Source organism: Hyperolius riggenbachi, chromosome 3, assembly GCF_040937935.1.
Source record: "Hyperolius riggenbachi isolate aHypRig1 chromosome 3, aHypRig1.pri, whole genome shotgun sequence".
Taxonomy (NCBI): domain Eukaryota; kingdom Metazoa; phylum Chordata; class Amphibia; order Anura; family Hyperoliidae; genus Hyperolius; species Hyperolius riggenbachi.
Genome location: NC_090648.1, coordinates 331398697 through 331422053, shown reverse-complemented (window position 1 = coordinate 331422053; position 23357 = coordinate 331398697). Strand labels below are relative to the sequence as shown.

Genomic DNA, 23357 nt, shown 5'->3' with positions numbered 1-23357 from the left:
AAACTGCATGTGTGTGCTATGACACATACAGTACATATTATTATTTTTATTTAGTATTTATATAGTGCTGACATCTTCCATAGTGTTGAACACAGTATATAGTCTTGTACCAGAACTGTCCCTCAGAGAGGCTCACAGTCTAATCCCTACCATGGTCATATGTCCACCATAGTCTATGGTTAATTTTTAGGGGGAAGCTAATTAACTTCTCTGTATGTTTTGAGTATATGGGATAAAACCGGAGAGCCCGGAGGAAACCCACATAGACACTGGTGTAGAGCATACGAACTCCTTGAAGATCGTGTTCTGGCTGGAATTTGAACCAGGGACCCAGCACTGCAAGGCGAGAGTGCTATCCACTACACCACCATGCTGCCATGGTACACTGCAACCAAACATGCACGTTATGTGGTACCGACCTATGCGCACTGCATAACGTCAACAGATTGCACTGCACTGATAATGTGCTAATATGACCATACCATTTCAGTATAATTGCATCAAATTAGCAACTCAATTATCTTGTTCGAAGCAACACAGCACAACACCCATTGCAAAAGTGTTACTTTGTTAGATTCCATCTCTTTTCAGAATTAGGATTTGAATCTGAAATCACATCCTCAAATATGACACAAGGTAACTAACATGAAGTCACATGCTCTCCTTAGATTATGATAGCGGAATCTGAGGCTCACAAGTCTATTGTGTTCCTCGTGTTATCTGGCTGAGTAACGCTGGGATTAAACACCACACTACAACATTTGTGGCTTAATAAAGTCTACATTTTGGGTGCCATTCAAGTGCCCTTCAGAGAGAGCCAGTTTCTCTACTCAGTGGAAAATTACTCTGAGAGCGGGAAAAAGATCAGTGGTGTAATGCTAATAACTCCATTTGGGAAGACAAACTACGTCTCTATGAATTGGTATAGGAGCAGCCAGTGCAGCAATTTTCGGGAGAATTTGTCATGGAGGATTCTTGCTGTTGTGACAAAATAGGTACAGATTTCATTTTTTTACAATTTTAGTTGTTGTTATTAGCTTAGTAATTATTACCAAATGTATTAGGCAGTTCAAATAACTACTGTGCAAATCAACTCAGATTTGGGACCAATGTGGAATAAACTACACACATTTATTGAGTTTCAAGACTTGTCAACCTGAAAATGCAATTATCAGGGAGTAGGTTCTAGCTCTTTGGTTTGATAAAATTAAAAGGGTTTACATCTGACTAGTTTTGGCTTTGAGGTATATGAACTCTGAAAAAGGTAAGTGTTTAACTGGAAATAGGTATATTTACAAACTTCAGCAGCTCTCTACATAAAGCAGTATTTTCCTTCGGGTCTCCAGTATGCATAAACAGGAACCAACAACCCACAGCAGTAGAGATCAATTTATAAGAAATGAAAGTAGGACAGTGCCATATACAGGCCAGATGTATGAACACCACAACTAGTGCCTACCTATTCACATGTTTTACCCTAGAAGTTTTATTATATATGTATATTATTGCAGCATATTATACCCACCCTCTGGAGTTCTTGATTCTTTTCTTCAAGCTGGGTCTCCAAATGCCTCATCCGTTCCTCAATATTTCCATGTCTTTCTTCTGCCTAAGAAAAAGAAAACCACAGGGAGCTGAAATGGGAATATTTGCAGGATTTGGGGTGGTCAGCAAGTTAGAAGAAGACTAAAGCAAGCTACTACTAACTGCAGAGTTACTCTAGATACAGAAAGAGTACTGAAGCAGGCAGCTGGACAGCATTGCTTGAAATGTGTCAGCTACAGAGGCCTGCTACATCCAAGCGCTAGCAATAGATTAGGGCTGTTTTATGAGCAGTGAAATCAGCCAAATGTAACATGCAGACTTCTCAAAGGTTTAAACACAAACCTGCTACTGTAAATCAGAAGCCCTTGAAGCACTAAACTGCACAATGGTTGATTATCAATAATCAAGGCGTAAAGTAAAGAAAAAGAAGAGTGAAATGGAAAACTAAATCAGATGGATTCTATTTAGCAATAGAAAGTAAAGTCCAGTAGGACTACCTTCCTACGTATGGAGACCTTTTCTTGTAGCTTAGCTTCCATAACATATTGATAATCATCAGATGAGGTAGAAGAAGTTGGATCAGACTAACAAATCAAGGAAAAGGAGAGGGACAAAGTTGATAAAACCACAAAGGAAGATTAAAAAACACTAAATAAAATGGCACAAAGTCTTTAAAGAAAAAATGAAAAATAAAAAAAATAAAAAGCAACAAAAATGATAATGTTTATAGCAAAGAAAAACAAAATGCCATTGGCTGAAGTAATGATTTGATAAAAAAGATGTATGCGTAGAGTGCTCATTGCTGAGGCAGCTATGTAAATAATGCTCAGAAACTGGCTTGGCCTTATAATCCTATAATCCTCAGTAAAAGGAGGTCTCCTATTTCTTTTTTTTTTTTTTTTTTTTTAACAAGTGATGAATATGGTGCATCTTGTGATCTGATAGACTTGTCAAGACTCAGCTCTGCTTTGTATACTTCGTTATGATAATCTTAAAATCTTAATAATAAGATTTTTATTGTCAATAAAGAAAATTGCCACAATTCCCTTATCAGGAAAACAAAACAATCTGATAGGTGTGTGTGTGTGAGTGTGTGTGTGTGAGTGTGTGTGTGAGAGTGTGTGTGTGAGAGTGTGTGTGTGAGAGTGTGTGTGTGAGAGTGTGTGTGTGAGAGTGTGTGTGTGAGAGTGTGTGTGTGAGAGTGTGTGTGTGAGAGTGTGTGTGTGAGAGTGTGTGTGTGAGAGTGTGTGTGTGAGAGTGTGTGTGTGAGAGTGTGTGTGTGAGAGTGTGTGTGTGAGAGTGTGTGTGTGTGTGTGTGTGTGTGAGTGAGTGAGTGAGTGAGTGAGTGAGTGAGTGAGTGAGTGAGTGAGTGAGAGAGAGAGTGTGTGTGTGTGTGAGAGAGTGTGAGAGAGTGTTTGTGAGAGTGTGTGCGAGTGTGTGCGAGTGTGTGCGAGTGTGTGTGAGTGTGGGCTGGTGCACACCGAGCGGCTTTTTCATCGTTTCTGCAGCCGCTTGCGGCTGCGGATCCGCTTGGTCAATGTATCTCAATGGGGTGGTGCACACCAGAGCGGGAGGCATTTTGCAGAAACGAAAAATGCCGGGGTGAGGGATTTTTTGGATTTCGGATGCGTTTCTGCCTCAATGTTAAGTATAGGAAAACGCAAACCGCTCTGAAAAACGCCTGTTCAGAGCGGTTTTGCTGGCGTTTTTGTTACAGAAGCTGTTCAGTAACAGCTTTACTGTAACAATATATGAAATGTACTATACTGAAATCCGCTGCAGCAATCCGCAAAACGCTAGCAAAACGCCATAGAAAAATAAGAAAAGCGTTTCAAAATCTGCTAGCATTTTGCGGATCTGCTAGCGGGTTTTGGTGTGCACCAGGCCTGTGTGTGTGTTCGTTCATAATCCTCACAACCATAGCAAGCGTAGCCAGAAAAAAACAACAACAAAAAACACCTGATCTGAAAGATAGTAGTTAGCGCTCCCTTACAGCTCTGGGGCCCCCTGTGGTTGCCGGGGCTGCTCCCCTGTAGTCGTGCTCCTGCTTAGAAGTACCAGTTTAGCTCTAACTATCCCTCCAAGGCCTCTGCAGCCATACCAACTACAGACATCAATTGGAGGGTGGGGACCCCCAAGTCACCTTTGTGCAGAATTGCAGACCCCTAGCCCCACTAATATGTCATACAAACCTCGGGAACCAGCAGGGCTAGGTTTCTGGAATTCAGCACAGAAGTGGTCTCCATGGGAGCTGCAGGAGGCATGGCCACGGAAATCTTTTGGTTCAAATGTCCGGTGCTAAGTAAGAGGAAGTGAGTAGGAAGTGCTGAGAACAGTGAGCTGTGAACAACACCAGCAGGGAGAGGAGCAGACATCCCTGCAGAGCAGGGCCGGCCACGCTCCTTCGTGTAGCATGGTGAGTATCGGGCGGGAAAAAGGGAATCAGGACTGGGGCACATGTGGGCACCCTGCATGCACGGGCCTGGTCGTGCTTGTGATCGTGGCCCCTATGCCGCTGCTGGGGAAATAACATGCTAATGCAGATGTCAGAATCAACTTTATTTGCCAAGTGCGACAGACGCCACACCCGGAATTATTTGTGACTAAAGAATGATTTTCGTACAATAATACAAGTGGGCTCAAAGTCACTTTAGGTAAAGGTGTGTTCTGACCAGGGGCGGACATACGGCCGTGCAGCCGCACGAGGGCCCCTGAAGTTCCATTGCTTCAGGGGCCCATTAAGTACTGCTGTTTTTCTTATTTTTTTCCTGGGGGGCCCCGACTCCTATCCTCCCCCCTCACCTCGGGGTCCCCCCTTATGCGGCGGGAGAGCAGCAAACATATGAAGTCTCCGCGTTCCATCAGGCGCTAGAGGTTATGCCACTTGGTCTCCGCTGTCTCCTCCTCTGTATATCGCTCGCTACTAAACCAGGAAGTAGCGAGCAGTATACAGAGGAGAGGAGACAGAGGAGACCAATCGGCTGAACCTCTAGCGCTTGCTGGAGCCCCGGAGACTTCCTGTATTTGCCGCTCTGCGGCCGCGCATACTGGGAGGGGGGGCCCCCCGAGGTGAGGGAGGGAGGATAGGAGTCGGGCCCCCCACCCGGATAGCTACCCACCCGGCTACCTACCTACCCACTCACCCACCTGGCTACCTACCTACCAGGCTAACTACCCACCCACCCGCCAACCAGGGTACATACCCACCCGGCTACCTAACCACCCACCCGGCTACCTACCTACCCACCCACCAGGCTACCTACCTATTAGGCTAGATACCAACCCACCCACCCAGCTACCTAACCACCCACCCGCTACCTAACCACCTACCCACCCACCAGGCTACCTACCTACCCATCCACCAGGCTACCTACCCACCCACCAATCTGGCTACCTACCCACCAGGCTACCTACATACCCACCCACCTGGCTACCTACCCACCCAGCTACCTACCCACCCGGCTACCTACCCACCTGGCTACCTACCAACCCACCAGGCTACCTACCCACACCACCATGCTACCTACCTACCCACCCAGCTACCTACCCACCCAGCTACCTACCCACCTACCCAACCGGCTACCCACCCACCAGGCTACCTACCCACCTACCCACCCGGCTACCCAGCCAACCACCCGGCTACCTACCCACCCACCTACCTGGCTACCTACCCACCCGGCTATCCACCCACCTGGCTACCTACCTACCCACCCACCAAAAATGGGAGCTGCGCGCAAGATGGAGGCTGGGACAGGAGGTCTGCTGCTGCAGGTGAGTAAATTTTCTTTTTATATTAGCAGGTGTATGTTCTGGGCAAGTCTGCCACATGATTGCATGTATTGTATTTTCTGGGCAAATCTGCCGACATGATTGCATGTATTTTCTGGGCAGGTCTGCCACATGATTGCATGTATTTTCTGGGCAAATCTGCCGACATGATTGCGCGTATTTGCTGGGCAAATCTGCCGACATGATTGCGCGTATTTTCTGGGCAAATCTGCCGTCATGATTGCGTGTATTTTCTGGGCAAATCTGCCGACATGATTGCACGTATTTTCTGGGCAAATCTGCCGACATGATTGCACGTATTTTCTGGGCAAATCTGCCGACATGATTGCACGTATTTTCTGGGCAAATCTGCCGACATGATTGCACGTATTTTCTGGGCCAATCTGCCGACATGATTGCACGTATTTTCTGGGCATATCTGCCGACATGATTGCACGCATTTTCTGGGCATATCTGCCGACATGATTGCACGTATTTTCTGGGCATATCTGCCGACATGATTGCACGCATTTTCTGGGCATATCTGCCGACATGATTGCACGTATTTTCTGGGCATATCTGCCGACATGATTGCACGTATTTTCTGGGCATATCTGCTGACATGATTGCACGTATTTTCTGGGCAAATCTGCCGACATGATTGAATTTATTTTCTGGGCAAATCTGCTCACATTATGTGTATTTTCTTGAGAAAACCTGCACAATTATGTGAATTTTCTGGGGAAAGGGTCACCAAAACTTGGGCCCACTGTCTTTGCGTTGCACTTTTCAAGGAAACCTGAGGTGAGATTAATATTGAGGCTGCCATATTTCTCTCCTTTTAAGCAATACCAGTTGCCTGGCTGCCGTGCTGGTCCTCTGCCTCTTATTCTTTCAACCATAGACCTTGAACAAGCATGCAGCAGGTCAGGGGTTTCTGACAATATTGTCAGATCTGAGAAGATTAACTGCATGCTTGTTGCTGGTGTAATTCAGTTTATTACTGCAGCCAAATAGATCAGCAGGGCCGCCAGGCAACTAGTATTGTTTAAAAGGGAATAAATATGGCAGCCTCCATATCACTCTCACCCCAGGTTCACTTTAAATTACAGTTAGCTCCACCCTAATCCGGTCATTGCTACGCCGCGCAGGTTGTATGCACACCCATTTTTGCCGCTACACAATTCGCGTGACGCAGGTTGTAGCCACGCCCATTTTTGCCTTAGCGTGCCGCAGGTCATAGGGGCCCACAATTGCAATTTTGCACAGGGGCCCACTGCTGGCTGTGTCCGCCACTGGTTCTGACGGGAGCAATATGCTGCTGTTTTACAAACTATAACTATAATTATGCTGGTAAGACATTACTTTACCCTTTTGTAAAAATACAGGATTAGCATTTAAAAGGAGCTTGAAGTGAGAGGGATACGGAGCCTGCCATATGTATTTCCTTTTAAACAATATACCAGGTGCTTATCTTTCTGGCTGCAGTAGTGCCAGAATCACACACACACACCTGAAACAAGCATGCAGCTACTATTGTCAGACCTAAAGAGAGTCTGAAGCGAGAATAAATCTCGCTTCAGACCTCATAGATAGCAGGGGCATGTGTGCCCCTGCTAAACCGCCGCTATCCCGCGGCTTAACGGGGGTCCCTGATTTCCCAAATCCCTTCCGTAATGCGGGGGAGCGCTTCCTGGTTGGGGCAGGGCTAACAGCCGCAGCCCTGCCCCACGCGCGTCTGTCAGCGCGTATCTCCACCTCTCCCCGCCCCTCTCAGTCTTCCTTCACTGAGAGGGGCGGGGGAGAGGCGGCGATGCGCCGCTGACAGATGCGACTTGAGGCAGGGCTGCAGCCGTTAGCCCTGCCTCCAGGAACGACCAAGTCTGCGACCAAGTGTCGCAGTGGGGGGTTTGGGGGTGAAGGGACCCCTGTTTAGCGGCGCTATAGCGGCGGTTTAGCAGGGGCACACGTGCCCCTGCTAACTATGAGCTCTGAAGCGAGATTTATTCTCGCTTCAGAGTTTCTTTAAGTCAGAGCACCTGATCTGCATGCTTGTTCAGGGTGTATGACAAAGTATTCCAAGCACAGGGTCAGCAGGACAGCTAGGCGCAATTTTCAAAATAAATATGGCAGCTTCCATATCCCTCTCAAATCAGAATTCCTTTAAATTGCTATAGCATTTCTGTAGCTTCACTTTAGCAACCCATGCAGCTTTTTCCATGTGATGCACAGATTTCCGCTTTAAGACCAAATCTGGCGCTCCTTATAAAGTGTTTTTTTTTTTTCTGGAATATGCTTCTGATGGTTTTTTTAAATGGTGCAATGCAGATCATGGGCCTGATTCACAAAGCGGTGCAAAGTGTTTGCACGCCTGTGAAAAGCCCTTTATCACGCCTAAACTCAGTTTAGGCGTGATAAAATGAAACTCGCGCGAAATCCCACGCGCAAAGTTTTGCGCGCGCAATCCCGCGGCGGACGGTGCAGTGCGCGCGATGTGCCCATTAAACCCTATAGGCGCTGCGCGCGAAGTTGCGCGCGGGATTTTGCGCGCGATAAAGAGCACAAAATGGTTTTAGGCGTGATAACTGAGTTATCACCGCTTTGTGAATCAGGCCCCTTCTGTTTTATTAATCCCCAATGATGAACAAATCAGCCCTCAGAACAAACCTCAAAAATGTGACAGACTTGTGAAACATGCACTTCTCAGTTCTGGTTACATAGCACTAGGGATGCTCATTCGGATTCCGCGGAAATGCAATTTCCGAAATTCCGATCGGAAATTGCATTTCTGCATCGTAATGTGGAAATCGGTAATGTAAGTGCCGTAGGCGGATTTCCGCCGGAAATCGCGGAAATTTTCGCCGGAAATCACGGAAATTCCACCCGACTTTAACATCGATTTTCTCAAAAACTATAAGGTCTTTTTGAAAACTTTTTTTGCATCTTGTTCACAATATTCGGTTTAATAAACCCTGAAAATTTGGTGTTTCTAGGACTTAAGGGGGCTTTGCTATTAACCACTAAAGTAGGCGGATTTTTACTGTAATGTAAAATGCAGAAAATCTGCATCTGCCTATTTTCTGCATTTTACATTACAGTAAAAATCAGCCGATTTTAGCAGTTAATAACAAAGCCCCAGTAAGTCCTAGAACCACCAAATTTTCAGGGCTTATTAAACAGAATCTTCTGAACAAGATGCAAAAAAAAGTTTATAGTTTTTGAGAAAATCGATGTTAAAATCGGGCGGAATTTCCGCGATTTGGAATGCGGAAATTGGTAGCGGAAGGCGGAATCGGTACATGACGGAATGCGGATTTACCGCGGAATCGGAAATTGGCATTCCGACCATCCCTACATAGCACATGACTAGGCATTGGAGTAGGATGTAGGTCTAACTAATTTGAATTACATTTACTAAGTGAAAAAAAGTAAATATTTTACCTATCCATACATGACAAGATGATCAAAAATTTGAAATTGGAAATCGATTGGTTACTAATTGATTCCTTCCACACTGCACATTCAATCTGGTTTTGATTTAAAGAAAACCTGAACTGAAAATTAAAAGTCAAAATAACCATACACAGGTCATACTTACCTCCTGCGTAGTCTACTACTCAATCTCTTTCTCCTCTCCTGCGTCCCATTTGTCCACTGTGAACAGTGGATTTCTCCATCCTCTATATTAAAAATGGCCATTACCCCATAACGGCTTCCTGGTCAGCACACGGTTAAACTGTATCATCACCCACTTGAGCATAGGGAAACATGGACATTACCTTGCACATTCAGTTGTAACTAACAGCTGCTAATATATAACTGACAGCGATTGGTATATTTCAGTTCTGACAAAATATTGTCAGAACTGGAAGGGATCACTGTAAGAAGAAAATGGCGAGCCTCTGAGAGGAACTAACGGTGAGGTTAGTATGTAATATTCATTTGCAGCTACGTCATGTGTTTATTTTAAATAATTTTCCTCGCATCAGGTTCCCTTTAAAGTGCATTTGAACTTAAAGGGATATGGAGACTTCCATATATATATACTTATTTTTTAACAATAAAAGTTTATTGAAAAACAACGCAGAGATAATTACATATCATGAGGCTTCCATATTTACTTCTTTTTAAACAATACCAGTTGCCTGGCATCCTGCTGATCTCGTCGGCCGCAGTAGTGTCTGATTCACACATTATGAAACAAGCATGAGGCTAATCCAGCCAGAGTTCAGTCATTAATACCTGCTTGGCATGCTTCAGTGTCTATTGCTTAAAGTATTAGAAGTGGAGAACAGCAGCACAGCCAGGCAATTTGCATTGTGTAAAAGGAAAGAGATATGCCAGCATCTAGATCCCTCTCAGTTCAGGAGTTCTTAAAGCATAAATCTAGTGCACATCAGCTGAACTGCTAGTATTTTACTAGTCAGTGCACCATGCAGTCATGGATCCTCCACTGCCTCTCCCTACATTGCCTGCATGCCTGCTTGCATGGACATTCTCAAACTGGTCAGATCAAATATTCTATTTATAACCTGTCCAAAACTGACTAAAAGTGAGCAGGTTAGATAGGTGCGGTGGACCTAGATGTCTGGCATTATGATGTAAGAAATTATTATGAAATTCATAACCAAGGAGAGTGAAAAAAAGGAGCCTATAGGCACACATGTCCTGGCACCCAAAACTTCACCCTCCAAGAACCTACAAACACCAGTTGAACCACACCACAAGTGTGCTGGCTAGTCCAGCTGTCATTTCTACCTTACTTCCCTTGCCCATCATAGGTAGCTACAGGTGTCCCTTAGTATTAGGTAGCCAAAAATACCCTTCAGTATAAAGTAGCTAGTGGTGCCCCTGACTAAAGGGAAATCTCATCAGTGGAATGCCAAGAGGTGGGAGAGTAACCTCTCAGTTACACTCCGTTTGGGACTTTGCATAGGGAAAGAGAGAGAGAGGCGCTAGGGGAGGTGGAGTGAGCTGCCTTTACATCATCAGGCGCCTGTAGGCACGTGCCTACAGTGCCTTATGGTAAATCTATCCCTGCTTTTACCATAAAAGAAAAATCCAGTCTAGAAAAAGTGAGAATAGTAACTATTCATAGATTTTAACAGGATGAGATGTCTGGCAAAATTTACTGAGAGCAACAAGAATGCTTGACAGATATACAGTGCAGTTTCCAGTAAAAGACTAGTGAGAAGGCTGAGGAAACTTCCTAGATAAATTGAATGTGAGAGGTTTATGGGAGATGTTTAAGTACAACTATCGATTGCTACCAGCTCCAAGGGACAGCAATAGCAAGGGTTATGCTTTTCTTTTAATATATACCTTTCATTCACCTACAAACATTAATGTGAATGTGACTGTTAAGCGATCATTAACTGTATGTAGACATTATTTCTATAACAAAGTTCTTGAATAAAGGAATGTAAGAAGGAAATAAAAAGAAACATGCATGTGAAAATTACAAATATTTAAATGTCAGGCACAAAAGCAGAAATGGTCTTTCTAAATCTTCAGTAGTCACACAGATAGGATAACTAAAATTAGGTTTATTTAAAGAGAACCCGAAATGGATTCTAAGAATCCTTATTGCACACAGAGGCTGGGTTTGCATATAATGCCCAGCCTCTGTTGCTATACAGTTCCCCCCACAGGCCCCCCTGCGCTCTGCTTGCCCCCATAAATCATACACCATGCTAAGCGACACGCAGCATGTCATTAGCCGGCTGTTTATGTCTGTACTGTCATTCTCACCGCTTCCCCGCCTCCTCTATGTCGCCGCTCCTCGCCCGCGTCCCTTCCCTCCCCGCTGATTGGAGGGAAGGGACGCAGCCAGGGAGCAGCGACATAGAGGAGGCAAGGGAGCGGCGAGAATAACAGTACAGACATAAAACAGCCGGCTATCAACACGCTGTGCGTCGCTTAGCACGGCGTATGATTTATTGTGGCAAGCAGAGCGCAGGGGGGCCTGTAGGGGGAACTGTATAGCAACAGAGGCTGGGTATTATATGCAGACCCAGCAGCCTCTGTGTGCAATTAGGATTCTTAGAACCCACCTTGGGTTCTCTTTAAAGGATTCACTAACTCTCTACATAAACAGTGTCACAAACTGTTCCTAGTTAGGGCAGAACAGGAACTAACAACCCCATAACAGTATAGATAATCTTATGCATTAAACAAGTGTAACTATGAAGAAAAACATTCCCTTTGGGTCCTACTTATTCTGTAAAATGTTACAGTTTCCAAGTTTCAAAATATACCTTAATATGCTATTATGTGTTCTTTGTGAATGCTATTATGTAACTGCTTGTTTCTAATGTACATATACTATGTATAATGATTTGTATTATAAACTAGATGAACTGCTACAATAGCCAGCCTTAAAGATAGTTGCCTATCCTGGTCATTATCTATCCATTATGAGTGATAATTGTGAAACAGACAATTTGGGCTAAATTGGAGCTGGGGAGATTTGGGGCAAGGGGGGTCCTGATCAGGGCCAGATTTCTGGGAAGGCCACAAAGGCCATGGCCTAGGGCGAAAAAATCAGATAAGATCAGAAGGGCGGCAGGACTTGGAGAGAGAAGAGGTCATATGTCAAAGTAAATAATCTCGTCTGGTCCCGCAGTGTAGCCTGCCAGCGCCCTGCTCTGTACTAATAGCTGAATTCCAGAGTTCCCCAATCCCTGCTTCTCTCTCTCACACATCTTGATGTGTTATGACAATCATTCTTCTGTATGATGGACATACAAGTTGATAAATGCCAGGGATTTACATTACAAAGCAGATAGAACTAAGTTCCGCTGAGTTTTAATGCAGGCATTCACAGTCATCAGTGAGCTCTGCTAGTTTCTTCACCTTCTCTTTTACAGCTGTGACACTGACCCCAGCAGCTATTAATTACTTTCTTATCTAACCCTTTCTTCCTAGCCAGCAGTGGTCTTGTTTAACTCTTTCCTGACTCATTTTCTGTCCTTCAGCTCCTACCATATATGAGAACTGCAGGAATAAAAATGCTGTTTGCCTCCCTTTCATTGCTAAACTGTCACTTTAAAGGACACCTGAGCTGTTACTACCTCTATGCTAGTGTGTATGGTTTGGCAACCTTCTCCTTTCCTGTAGCAGTAGAGCATTGTACCATCTTAGCCATCAGCGAAAGTAGAGAGTTTTGAGAGTTTTGAATCAGGATGATACCATTTATTGGCTTGAAAGAAAAAGTCTTCAGACTTTGTTGCTGTATACTGTCAATATGTTAGAGCACACCACCATATGTACATTCAGCATTCAAAAGAGATGCATAGATTTTTCAGCAAATATAAATAAATGTCATTCAGATTTAAAGTGGAGCTGAACTCTTACACAGGAAGGAAGGAAAACAGAGAAATGCACCCTGTATGTATTTAGAGAGCCTGTCTAATCCTTCCTCATCGGTTACAAGTTGTAATTTGATCTCTACACTGTGTCACCTGACTGCCACAACAACTAAGCTCATTTGAAAGCACAGGATGTTAACAATATGTCTGCTTCCATGAAAGCATGAAGTAGACACGCTGCAGATTTATTACAGGATTTATATCAGCTCTAACAAAAAATGTTTTTCTTTAACCTTTTCCCGACCGCGTCACGCCGACGGGCGTGGCCGCGGCAGCAGCCCCAGGATCACCTAACGCCGATTGGCAAAAAGTCCTGGGGCTCTGTTTTGCAGGAGATCGCGAGCAGGCTGCGCGCGCATCTCCTGCTTGGGGGGCGGAGCTCTGCCCCGCCTTCAGTTTCCGAGCGGCTATTGCCGCTCGGGAGACTGTTACATGGCGTGATCGCCGTCTATTTACTCTGTGCAGTGCTGCGATCAGCAGCAGCGCTGCACTGGGGACAGCCGTGTGACACGGCTGTCCCCCTGGGGGACAAGAGAGCGATCGGCTCTCATAGGCAGAAGCCTATGACAGCCGGTCGCAGTAATTGGCTGGCTGTGGGGAGGGAGGGAGGGGAGGGATTTAAAGAAACAGTGTTTTTTTTAAAAAAAAAACACGAACAATAATATTTATTAAAAAAAAATAAACATGGGGGAGCCATCAGACCCCACCAACAGAGAGCTCTGTTGGTGGGGGGAAAAGGGGGGGAATCACTTGTGTGCTGTGTTGTGCGGCCCTGCAGATTGGCCTTAAAGCTGCAGTGGCCAATTTCACTAAAAATGGCCTGGTCACTAGGGGGGTTTTAGCCCTGCAGTCCTCAAGAGGTTAAAGGTTATGTTGTTGCATATCTTTTAGAGCAGAGAGGAAGTTTTGAGTTCAGGTCCACTCTAATTACAACAGAACATCCAAAGTGGGTCTTGACAGGATGTTTGCTACTTACCTGTTCTATGTTTTGGATGGGCTTCTCTCCATTGCACTGCCCTGCCCCCTGTTTGTGGCTATGAGAGAGCTGGCAGGCACTCGGGCAAACGCTGTGAAGATCAGGCAAAAACCACACCCATAGAACTATGTGCTCATGACAATGGTAGATATTTGGCAAAAATCAAAAAGACAGGAATGTCAGGCACTATAGTTTAATGGTGAGCATGTTGACAAAAACATATACTTGACAATGCATAAGCAAAGTGTTGCAAGTTGCAAAATAAGGTCCAAAGCTGTACCTGGGTGTGGGTGGGAGGCAGCGGTGGTGGGTGCCAGTGAGGTGCACGGCCTAACGACCGTTTCGCATAGGCTAACGCCAAGCTTCTTCCGAGGTTAGTGCACTAACCTCGGAAGAAGCTTGGCGTTAGCCTATGCGAAGCGGTCGTTAGGCCGTGCACCTCACTGGCGCCCACCACCGCTGCCTCTCACCCACACCCAGGTACAGCTTTGGACCTTATTTTGCAACTTGCAACACTTTGCTTATGCATTGTCAAGTATATGTTTTTGTCAACATGCTCACCATTAAACTATAGTGCCTGACATTCCTGTCTTTTTGATTTTCCCCTGTTTGTGGCTCTGACTGCAGCCAGTCGCACAGATGACAAAGAAGCAGCGCATGCTCTGGCCACTTACGCTCCCTGTAATTTCTCGCTCCTGCCCAGCAACCAAGGCCGGTACAGCGTTATGCATTCTTGGCAAGTACCGGTCATACAACAGCGTCATTTCTCAAGTATGCATGCCCAGAAAAAATATCGGCTTCTGTGCACATTCGGGCAAATTACAGGAAATATTTGTTGAATAGGGGGCAGAGCAGTGCAACTGAAATGAGCCCATTCAAACCAGTGATCGCTAGTCAGAGTGTTGGACAGAATATTTTTTGATGGTGGTGATGGTGGTGGTGGGTGAGGGGTGTAGGGTTGTGACAGCAGGCCTAGGGCACTGGAAAGCACAAATCCGGCCCTGGTCCTGATAAAAATAGCAGGCACCAAAAGTGCTCAGAAAAAACAGTGGCATCAGTGTTTTGCTAAAATGTAGCGCCACTCTGCAGGAACAGCCACAGGTATGCTTGGGACAGTAGTTCACTGGACTCCAATGCAAAATGGCAGCAAGAGGGTGGTTCGTATTAGACATAAATAGGGGACAGTTCCTATTCGGCATAGATAGGGGAGGGTTCCTGTTAGGCATAGAGAGGGGAGGGTTCCTGTTAGACATAGAGAGGGGAGGGTTCCTGTTAGACATAGAGAGGGGAGGGTTCCTGTTAGACATAGAGGGGGGAGGGTTCCTGTTAGACATAGAGAGGGGAGGGTTCCTGTTAGACATAGAGAGGGGAGGGTTCCTGTTAGACATAGAGAGGGGAGGGTTCCTGTTAGACATAGAGAGGGGAGGGTTCCTGTTAGACATAGAGAGGGGAGGGTTCCTGTTAGACATAGAGAGGGGAGGGTTCCTGTTAGACATAGAGAGGGGAGGGTTCCTGTTAGACATAGAGAGGGGAGGGTTCCTGTTAGACATAGAGAGGGGAGGGTTCCTGTTAGACATAGAGAGGGGGAGGGTTCCTGCTAGACATAGAGAGGGGAGGGTTCCTGTTAGACATAGAGAGGGGAGGGTTCCTGTTAGACATAGAGAGGGGAGGGTTCCTGTTAGACATAGAGAGGGGAGGGTTCCTGTTAGACATAGAGAGGGGAGGGTTCCTGTTAGGCATAGACAGGGGAGGGTTCCTGATAGGCATAGACAAGGGAGGGTTCCTGATAGGCATAGACAAGGGAGGGTTTCTGTTAGGCATAGACAGGGGAGGGTTCCTGTTAGGCATAGACAGGGGAGGGTTCCTGTTAGGCATAGACAGGGAAGGGGGTTCCTGTTAGGCATAGATAGGGAAGGGGGTTCCTGTTAGGCATAGATAGGGAAGGGGGTTCCTGTTAGGCATAGATAGGGAAGGGTTCCTGTTAGGCATAGATAGGGAAGGGTTCCTGTTAGGCATAGATAGGGAAGGGTTCCTGTTAGGCATAGATAGGGAAGGGTTCCTGTTAGGCATAGATAGGGAAGGGTTCCTGTTAGGCATAGATAGGGAAGGGTTCCTGTTAGGCATAGATAGGGAAGGGTTCCTGTTAGGCATAGATAGGGAAGGGTTCCTGTTAGGCATAGATAGGGAAGGGTTCCTGTTAGGCATAGATAGGGAAGGGTTCCTGTTAGGCATAGATAGGGAAGGGTTCCTGTTAGGCATAGATAGGGAAGGGTCCCTGTTAGGCATAGATAGGGAAGGGTTCCTGTTAGGCATAGATAGGGAAGGGTTCCTGTTAGGCATAGATAGGGAAGGGTTCCTGTTAGGCATAGATAGGGAAGGGTTCCTGTTAGGCATAGATAGGGAAGGGTTCCTGTTAGGCATAGATAGGGAAGGGTTCCTGTTAGGCATAGATAGGGAAGGGTTCCTGTTAGGCATAGATAGGGAAGGGTTCCTGTTAGGCATAGATAGGGAAGGGTTCCTGTTAGGCATAGATAGGGAAGGGTTCCTGTTAGGCATAGATAGGGGAGGGTTCCTGTTAGGCATAGATAGGGGAGGGTTCCTGTTAGGCATAGATAGGGGAGGGTTCCTGTTAGGCATAGATAGGGGAGGGTTCCTGTTAGGCATAGATAGGGGAGGGTTCCATTTAGGCATAGATAGGGGAGGGTTCCATTTAGGCATAGATAATGGAGGGTCCCTGTTAGGCATAAATAATGGAGGGTCCCTGTTAGGCATAAATAATGGAGGGTCCCTGTTAGTCATAGATAGTGGAGGGTCCCTGTTAGGCATAGATAGTGGAGGGTTCCTGTTAGGCATAAATAGGAGAGGGTTCTTGTTAGGCATAGATATGGGAGGGTTCCTATTAGGCATAGGTAGGGGAGGGTTCCTATTAGGCATAGGTAGCGGAGGGTTCCTATTAGGCATAGGTAGCGGAGGGTTCCTATTAGGCATAGATGGGGTTCCTATTAGGCATAGATAGGGGAGGGCTCCTATTAGGCATAGTTATGGGAGGGTTCCTATTAGGCATAGTTATGGGAGGGTTCCTATTAGGCATAGGTAGGGGAGTGTTCCCATTAGGCATAGGTAGGGGAGGGTTCCCATTAGGCATGGATGGCGGGTTCCTATTAGGCATAGATGGGGGAGGGTTCCTTCCTATTAGGCATAGATGGGGAAGGATTCCTATTAGGCATAGATGAGGGGTTCCTGTTGGGCATAGTTAGGGGAGGGTTCCTATTAGGCATAGATGGGGGGTTCCTGTTAGGCATAGTTAGGGGAGGGTTCCTATTAGGCATAGATGGGGAAGGATTCCTATTAGGCATAGATGGGGAAGGATTCCTATTAGGCATAGATGGTAGGTTCCTGTTAGGCATAGTTAGGGGAGGGTTCCTATTAGGCATAGATGGGAGGTTCCTGTTAGGCATAGTTAGGGAAGGGTTCCTATTAGGCATAGATGGGGGGTTCCTATTAGGCATAGTTAGGGGAGGGTTCCTATTAGGCATAGATGGGGAAGGGTTCCTATTAGGCATAGATGGGGGGTTCCTGTTAGGCATAGGTTCCCCATTGACTTAAATTAGGCTCGGTGTTCTGCCCAATATCCCGCACATCTGGACCATGTCCGGCCGAGCCGACATGAGCCCGAATAACTGGGTGTTCGATCAACACTACTGGGCAGCAGTTCCTGACTAAATGCTGTTAGAGTAGGATTAAAGTGATGGGTTACAAAACCATTTTACTTTACCTTTGATAAATCATATAAAAATACACATACACTGTCAACCTTGGTTCCCATGTATGTACTGGCAGACGCGGAGCTAGGGGGTAGGGGTCGGGGTAGGAAGGGTGCCCCCGGGCGCTAGGTCCCCGAGGGCACCCAGCTGAGCTGCAGGGGGTTTTTTTTGGGGGGGGGGGGAGGGGAGCAGCGCAGAGAAGAGGGAGAGCTGTGAGCAGCGGTGGAGAAGGGGGGCCATCCCCCCCCCCCTTACCTTAGGGGGCTCTCCCTCCCTTGCTGTCCCCTGCACAACTAATGTCCGGGTGGCTGGCGCAGCGGGCGGGACTTACCTCCGTCTCGCTCCAGCGCCGGAAGCTCGGGTCCTGCAGCCGCTGCTCTGGTCTGGACTAGACCAGAGTAGTGGCAAATCCAGCCGGCGCTGCGACGAGACGCAGGTAAGTCCCGCCCGCCGCTGCCAGCCACCCGGACATTAGTTGTGGAGGGGAGAGCGAGCGAGGGAGAGCCCCCTAAGGTGAGAGAAGGAGGGGGGGATGGCCCCCCTTGTCCACCGCTGCTCACAGCTCTCCCTCCACTGTGCTGCTCCCTTCATGCTGGGGGACACGTGACTACATATTCTGGGGACATATACCCCCTGACTACATATACTGGGCACATATACCTCCTGACTACATATACTGGGCGCATATATACCCCCTGACTACATATACTGGACACATATATGCCCCCTAACTACATATACTGGGCGCATATACCCCCTGACTACATATACTGGGGACATATACCCCTGGCTACATATACTGGGGACATATACCCCCTGCCTACATATACTGGGCACATATACCCCCTGACTACACATACTGGACACATATACACCTGGCTACATATACTGGGCACATATACACCTGGCTACATATACTGGTCACATATACCCCTGGCTACCTGTTCTGTGGACATCTCTACCCCTGGCTACATCTATACTGCTGGCCACCTATTCTGGGGACCTCTATACTGCTGGCCACCTATTCTGGGGACACCTATAGACCTGGGGCAACATATTTTTGGGGAACCACTGCTGTCGGATTGAGTGTATTTTGGGGAACTGCTGCCAGGTGAGAGGTGTCTACCATATTAAGGGGGCATTCTGCCTATTTATGTGAAATGCTGTCTATTTATGTGCCTCATGACTGCTGAATTTGTCTTGTTGGGGGCCTCATGGTTACTGAATTTGTCTTGTTGGGGGCCTCATGATTTGATGGGGGCCTCAAGATCGCTGAATTTGTCTTGTTGGGGACCTCAAGATCGCAGAATTTGTCTTGTTGGGGGCCTCATGATTTGTTGGGGGGCTCAAGATCGCTGAATTTGTCTTGTTGGGGGCCTCATGATTGCAGAATGTTTCTTGTTGGGGGCCTCATGATTGATAAATTTGTCTTGATTGGGGGGGGGGGGGCTCATGATTGCTGAATTTGTCTTGATGGGGGGGGGGGGGGGGGGGCTCATGATTGCTGAATTTGTCTTGGAACATGCTGGAAGGTACATACTGAGGGAGGGTGGGTGAGCGTGAGCCTGCTAACTTCCTGTACATTTGGCTCCACCCATAACCACACCCACATTTATTATATGCCCACGCCCCTTTTTTGGCACGGCGCAGCCTTCCCTTTAGGGGGCGCATTAATAGTCTTTGTCCCCGGGCGCTGAAAGCCCTAGCTACGCCTCTGTGTACTGGTCAGAGAATAAATACCTATTTGGTCTGCACATCGTTCCATCCACTACTGTCTATGGGCTTATTTATCAACACACATGCAAAAGAAAACTGGAGAAAAAGTGGAGTACCGGTAGTTGTCTTGGCTAACCCATTAGAATCAAAACATCGCTTTGTTCAATAGCTGAAACATGAACGGTTATTATTATTATTATTTAGTATTTATATAGCGCCGACATATTACGCAGCGCTGTACAGCATATATATATATATATATATATATATATATATATATATATATATATATATATATATATATATATATATATATATATATATATATATATATATATATATATATATATATATATATCTTCTCACTAACTGTCCCTCAAAGGAGCTCATAATCTAATCCCTACCATTGCCATATGTCTATATTATGTAGTGTAAGTACTGTAGTCTAGGGCCAATTTTTAGAGGGAGCCAATTAACTTATCTGTATGTTTTTGGAATGTGGGAGGAAACCGGAGTGCCCGGAGGAAACCCACACAGACACGGAGAGAACATACAAACTTTTTGAAGATAGTGCCCTGGCTGGGATTCGAACCAGGGACCCAGCGCTGCAAGGCGAGAGAGCTAACCACTACGCCACCATGTTGCCCTGGTTTAAAAAGCCAGTTGTCCTTGCACTTCTTTTGAGAGCTCTAAACAACATATTGCCATAAACTTGGTATCCCAATTATAAATCATAACAACAAAAGTATTTCTATGTAATGAAAATTACAATTGCTGCTGAAGAAAGAAAAGCAGAAATGTGCGTTTAATAGTGACTGTAAAGGAAAAATTACATAGGTTAACTAAGCAATCAATTTAAATTCTGCACTGAATAATCAGTTGTCAAGCTAGATGGATTGTTATTTGCTGAAGGATGGCATGCACTTCTCATTTATGATGCTGCCAGTGCACAAGATCGATTGTTCTGTCAATAACCGAGATACTTTAACTTTTATTAAAACTATTGATCCAAATCTTAATATATAGGTGAAGTACTGCATTGCTATAGATCATGGCGGACAGTGAACAACGCTCACTGAATTTTGAATGCTCAAGTACACAAGCCTTACACAAAAATCAGCCAAATTAACATAACGATGGATATAATTTATGAGCAAAATAAGCCTATATCAAAGCTCAATGCATTGTACCAATAACATAAGAACTTTTCATGTTTTAATGGCTTATACATTAAACGCCATCTCATTTACTTAAAGAGAATCTGTATTGTTAAAATCACACAAAAGTAAACATACCAGTGCGTTAGGGGACATCTCCTATTACCCTCTGTCACAATTTCGCCGCTCCCCGCCGCATTAAAAGTGGTAAAAACAGTTTTAAAAAGTTTGTTTATAAACAAACAAAATGGCCACCAAAACAGGAAGTAGGTTGATGTAAAGTATGTCCACACATAGAAAATACATCCATACACAAGCAAGCTGTATACAGCCTTCCTTTTGAATCTCAAGAGATCATTTGTGTGTTTCTTTCCCCCTGCATCTCTCATGCACTGAAGTTTCAGGCTGCTCTTTTCTTCCTGCAAACAGCTTTGCCCTTGTCTGTAATTCCTCACTATGTGAAAGCCCAGCCAGCTCAGAGGACGATTTATCCAGCTTGTAAAAGATAAGAGAGAAGAGAGAAGCTGCTCTAATCTAAATAACACACAGGCAGTGTGCATAGAGGGGCCTGGAAGGGGGAGTTCATAGCAGAACCACAACACTGAAGAACTTGGCAGCCTTCCAGACACAGGCCGACAAGTCTGACAAGAGAGAGATAAGTTGATTTATTACAGAGACTGTGGTAGTACAAAGTACTGCAGTAAGCCAGAACACATTAGAATAGCTTTTGGAACTTGTAGGATGATAAAAAACAGGATGCAATTTTTGTTACGGAGTCTCTTTAATGATCCACATCTACTAGAATGCAGATTGCTAGGTGAAACCTTTAAAGGACCACTATGGTGAACAAGTGTAAATTTACAATTACATTCATATAAAATGTACCTTTTTCCTATGTTGCTGTACAATAGACAGTAAAAAACACATCTGACAGGACTTTAGGACTAGCCCATCTCCTCACACGGGGCTCTCAGGTTTACCTGTATTATTTAAAAAAAGAAATACCTGGAAAGGATCTCTACAAAGATGCCAGCCTCCCTACTCATTTGCACACTAGTGTGGCAACTGGACTTGGCAACTGTTGTTCAGCAAGTGCTTTTGTAAATGAAAAAAAAATCCCCATGAAGAGATGGGCTAGTCCAAAACCTGGTTTGGTCAAAGGGACAGCGATATAGGAAAAACAATGTACAGTGCATTTTAATCTGGGAGAAATCCACATTTTAAATGTATGCAATTTAAATTTTACAATTTTTCACCATAGTGGTCCTTTAAAAATAAACTTGTCCATGTTCTTATAGTACCTTTGTAAGTGCGGCTATCCTTTGCGCCAGTTCAGCTTCTACCTCCGGCAGAGTCTCTGCTTTTCTCATAGTCTGCTGAAGTTTCTGTTCGGCCAATTCCAATCGTTCCTGCAACTGTCTGTTTTTCTCTTCCATCTACACTTAACACAAAACAATAAGAATCCTTTAGATATAAAAAGACAAACACACTAAAAATGTGTATAACACTTATTATTTGAGTGCAACATTAGGATAAATTCCAATAAGTAGTTCACTGGCAGCATTCCAAGGTGGTTCAATTAACAAGCAAGTATTGACTGACATTCAGCTGGTGCTCATGAAACCAGATGGGATAAATTAAACTTGCCTTTGGGGTCAGCAGTAGGAGTGGTCAGTGAGATGCAAATCATCCTACAGTATTATGCAGATTTTTCAATGCAAATTCATGCAGCTTGAAAATTGGCCCACTGAAACCTGGCAAGTTGGAATTTCATTAGTCTATTTTCAAGCTGCATACATTTGCACTGAAAATGTGCATAATCCTGTATTCCGCTGGAGGACTTACATCTCATTGACCATCCCTTATCCGCAGTAATTGTACGTTTGTTGACATTTGCCACCAGGGAAGATGCTACAAAATTGATTACGGTACCGTTTAATTGTCTTCCCACCTTCGCTTCAAAACTCTCACAAATGCTACAAACACAATGGGCCCTATGCAACTGCAGAACTGGCCAGCGTGAAGCGATGGTGAGTTCTAAAAACCAGGCACTGTGTCCGTCACCACAAACCATTGTACTTTTCACCTGAGAGGGCAGAAAAAAAAAATAAACTTGCTTTTGATTGCACTTTATTTCCAAGCAAGTTCCTTCCCCCCCCTGTGCAATTGCCGGTTTCATGCTGAATGTGAGAGGAACCTATCGATCATCCGCCTAACTCTCTAGGTTTTGGTTTTTCTATTAAAAAATGGCGAAATCTAAAACATTATGATGTAGCCCACCTCACCCAAGCTTTTATTAACACATTTTTCCTCCTGCAGGTATAGGTAGGATGGCTGAGCCGACCCGTGTGGGGCATTACCATACTTACCTTTACCAGCCCACACGGTCCATGATATGGGGTGCTCTGTAAGAGAGGGGGGACAAAGCCTCTGCCCACTCGTACAAAGCACTGTCCATATCATAGACGAGGGCCTCATCCCTACCTGTGTGTTAAAGGTTGGCTTCACCACACCGTATGTGAGGATAGGTATTGGAGGGAATATCTGTGAGCCTCCTTCAATAAGGAATCCCCATATGCCTGTCCTTTACCCTTATATAGGTAAAGGGGAGAGAGTGAATGTGTGTGCGTGCGTGTGTGTGTTAGGGGAACAGATGTGCAAAAATCCATGGTACATCTCAGGGGTGCTTTAGCGCGGTACTTGTCATAGTCAATTAATTTATAGTAATTTTTTAGATAAATAAATCATATATAAAGAAACCTGAATATGTAATGCTTCAATAAAACTAAAATGAATATTTTGAAACCATTCACATGCTGATCACTCCTAGTAAATAGAAGTATACTTTATGTGTGTCATGGAGTATCTGCAATTTTACCCTCAACTGAAGGGAGTCACAGGATACACTCTGTGGGTATAAATGAATCCTCATTTTATCATACAGTATCAAGAATTAATTTTAATTCATACAGTTAATCATGAGATTTTTATAATTTTAGTCTCCATACTCTCAGGGTGGTTTTACCCTACTAGTGAATATGAGAACATCAATTCTGACACT

The 23357-nt window shown here is 45.2% G+C and overlaps 1 protein-coding gene across 9 annotated transcripts in view; it reads right to left on the bottom strand.

Annotated features, from left to right (window-relative positions):
• Nucleotides 1-23357, bottom strand: part of PPFIA2 (PTPRF interacting protein alpha 2) — a 409727-nt gene that overhangs the window by 110544 nt on the left and 275826 nt on the right. For all 9 annotated transcript variants that reach the window (XM_068276855.1, XM_068276859.1, XM_068276856.1 and 6 more), the window contains 2 exons: nt 21598-21732; nt 1526-1609 (listed from right to left, as the gene is read on the bottom strand). In XM_068276855.1, coding sequence (XP_068132956.1) covers nt 1526-1609; nt 21598-21732 — 219 coding nt within the window. The remainder of the gene's footprint in view (nt 1-1525; nt 1610-21597; nt 21733-23357) is intronic.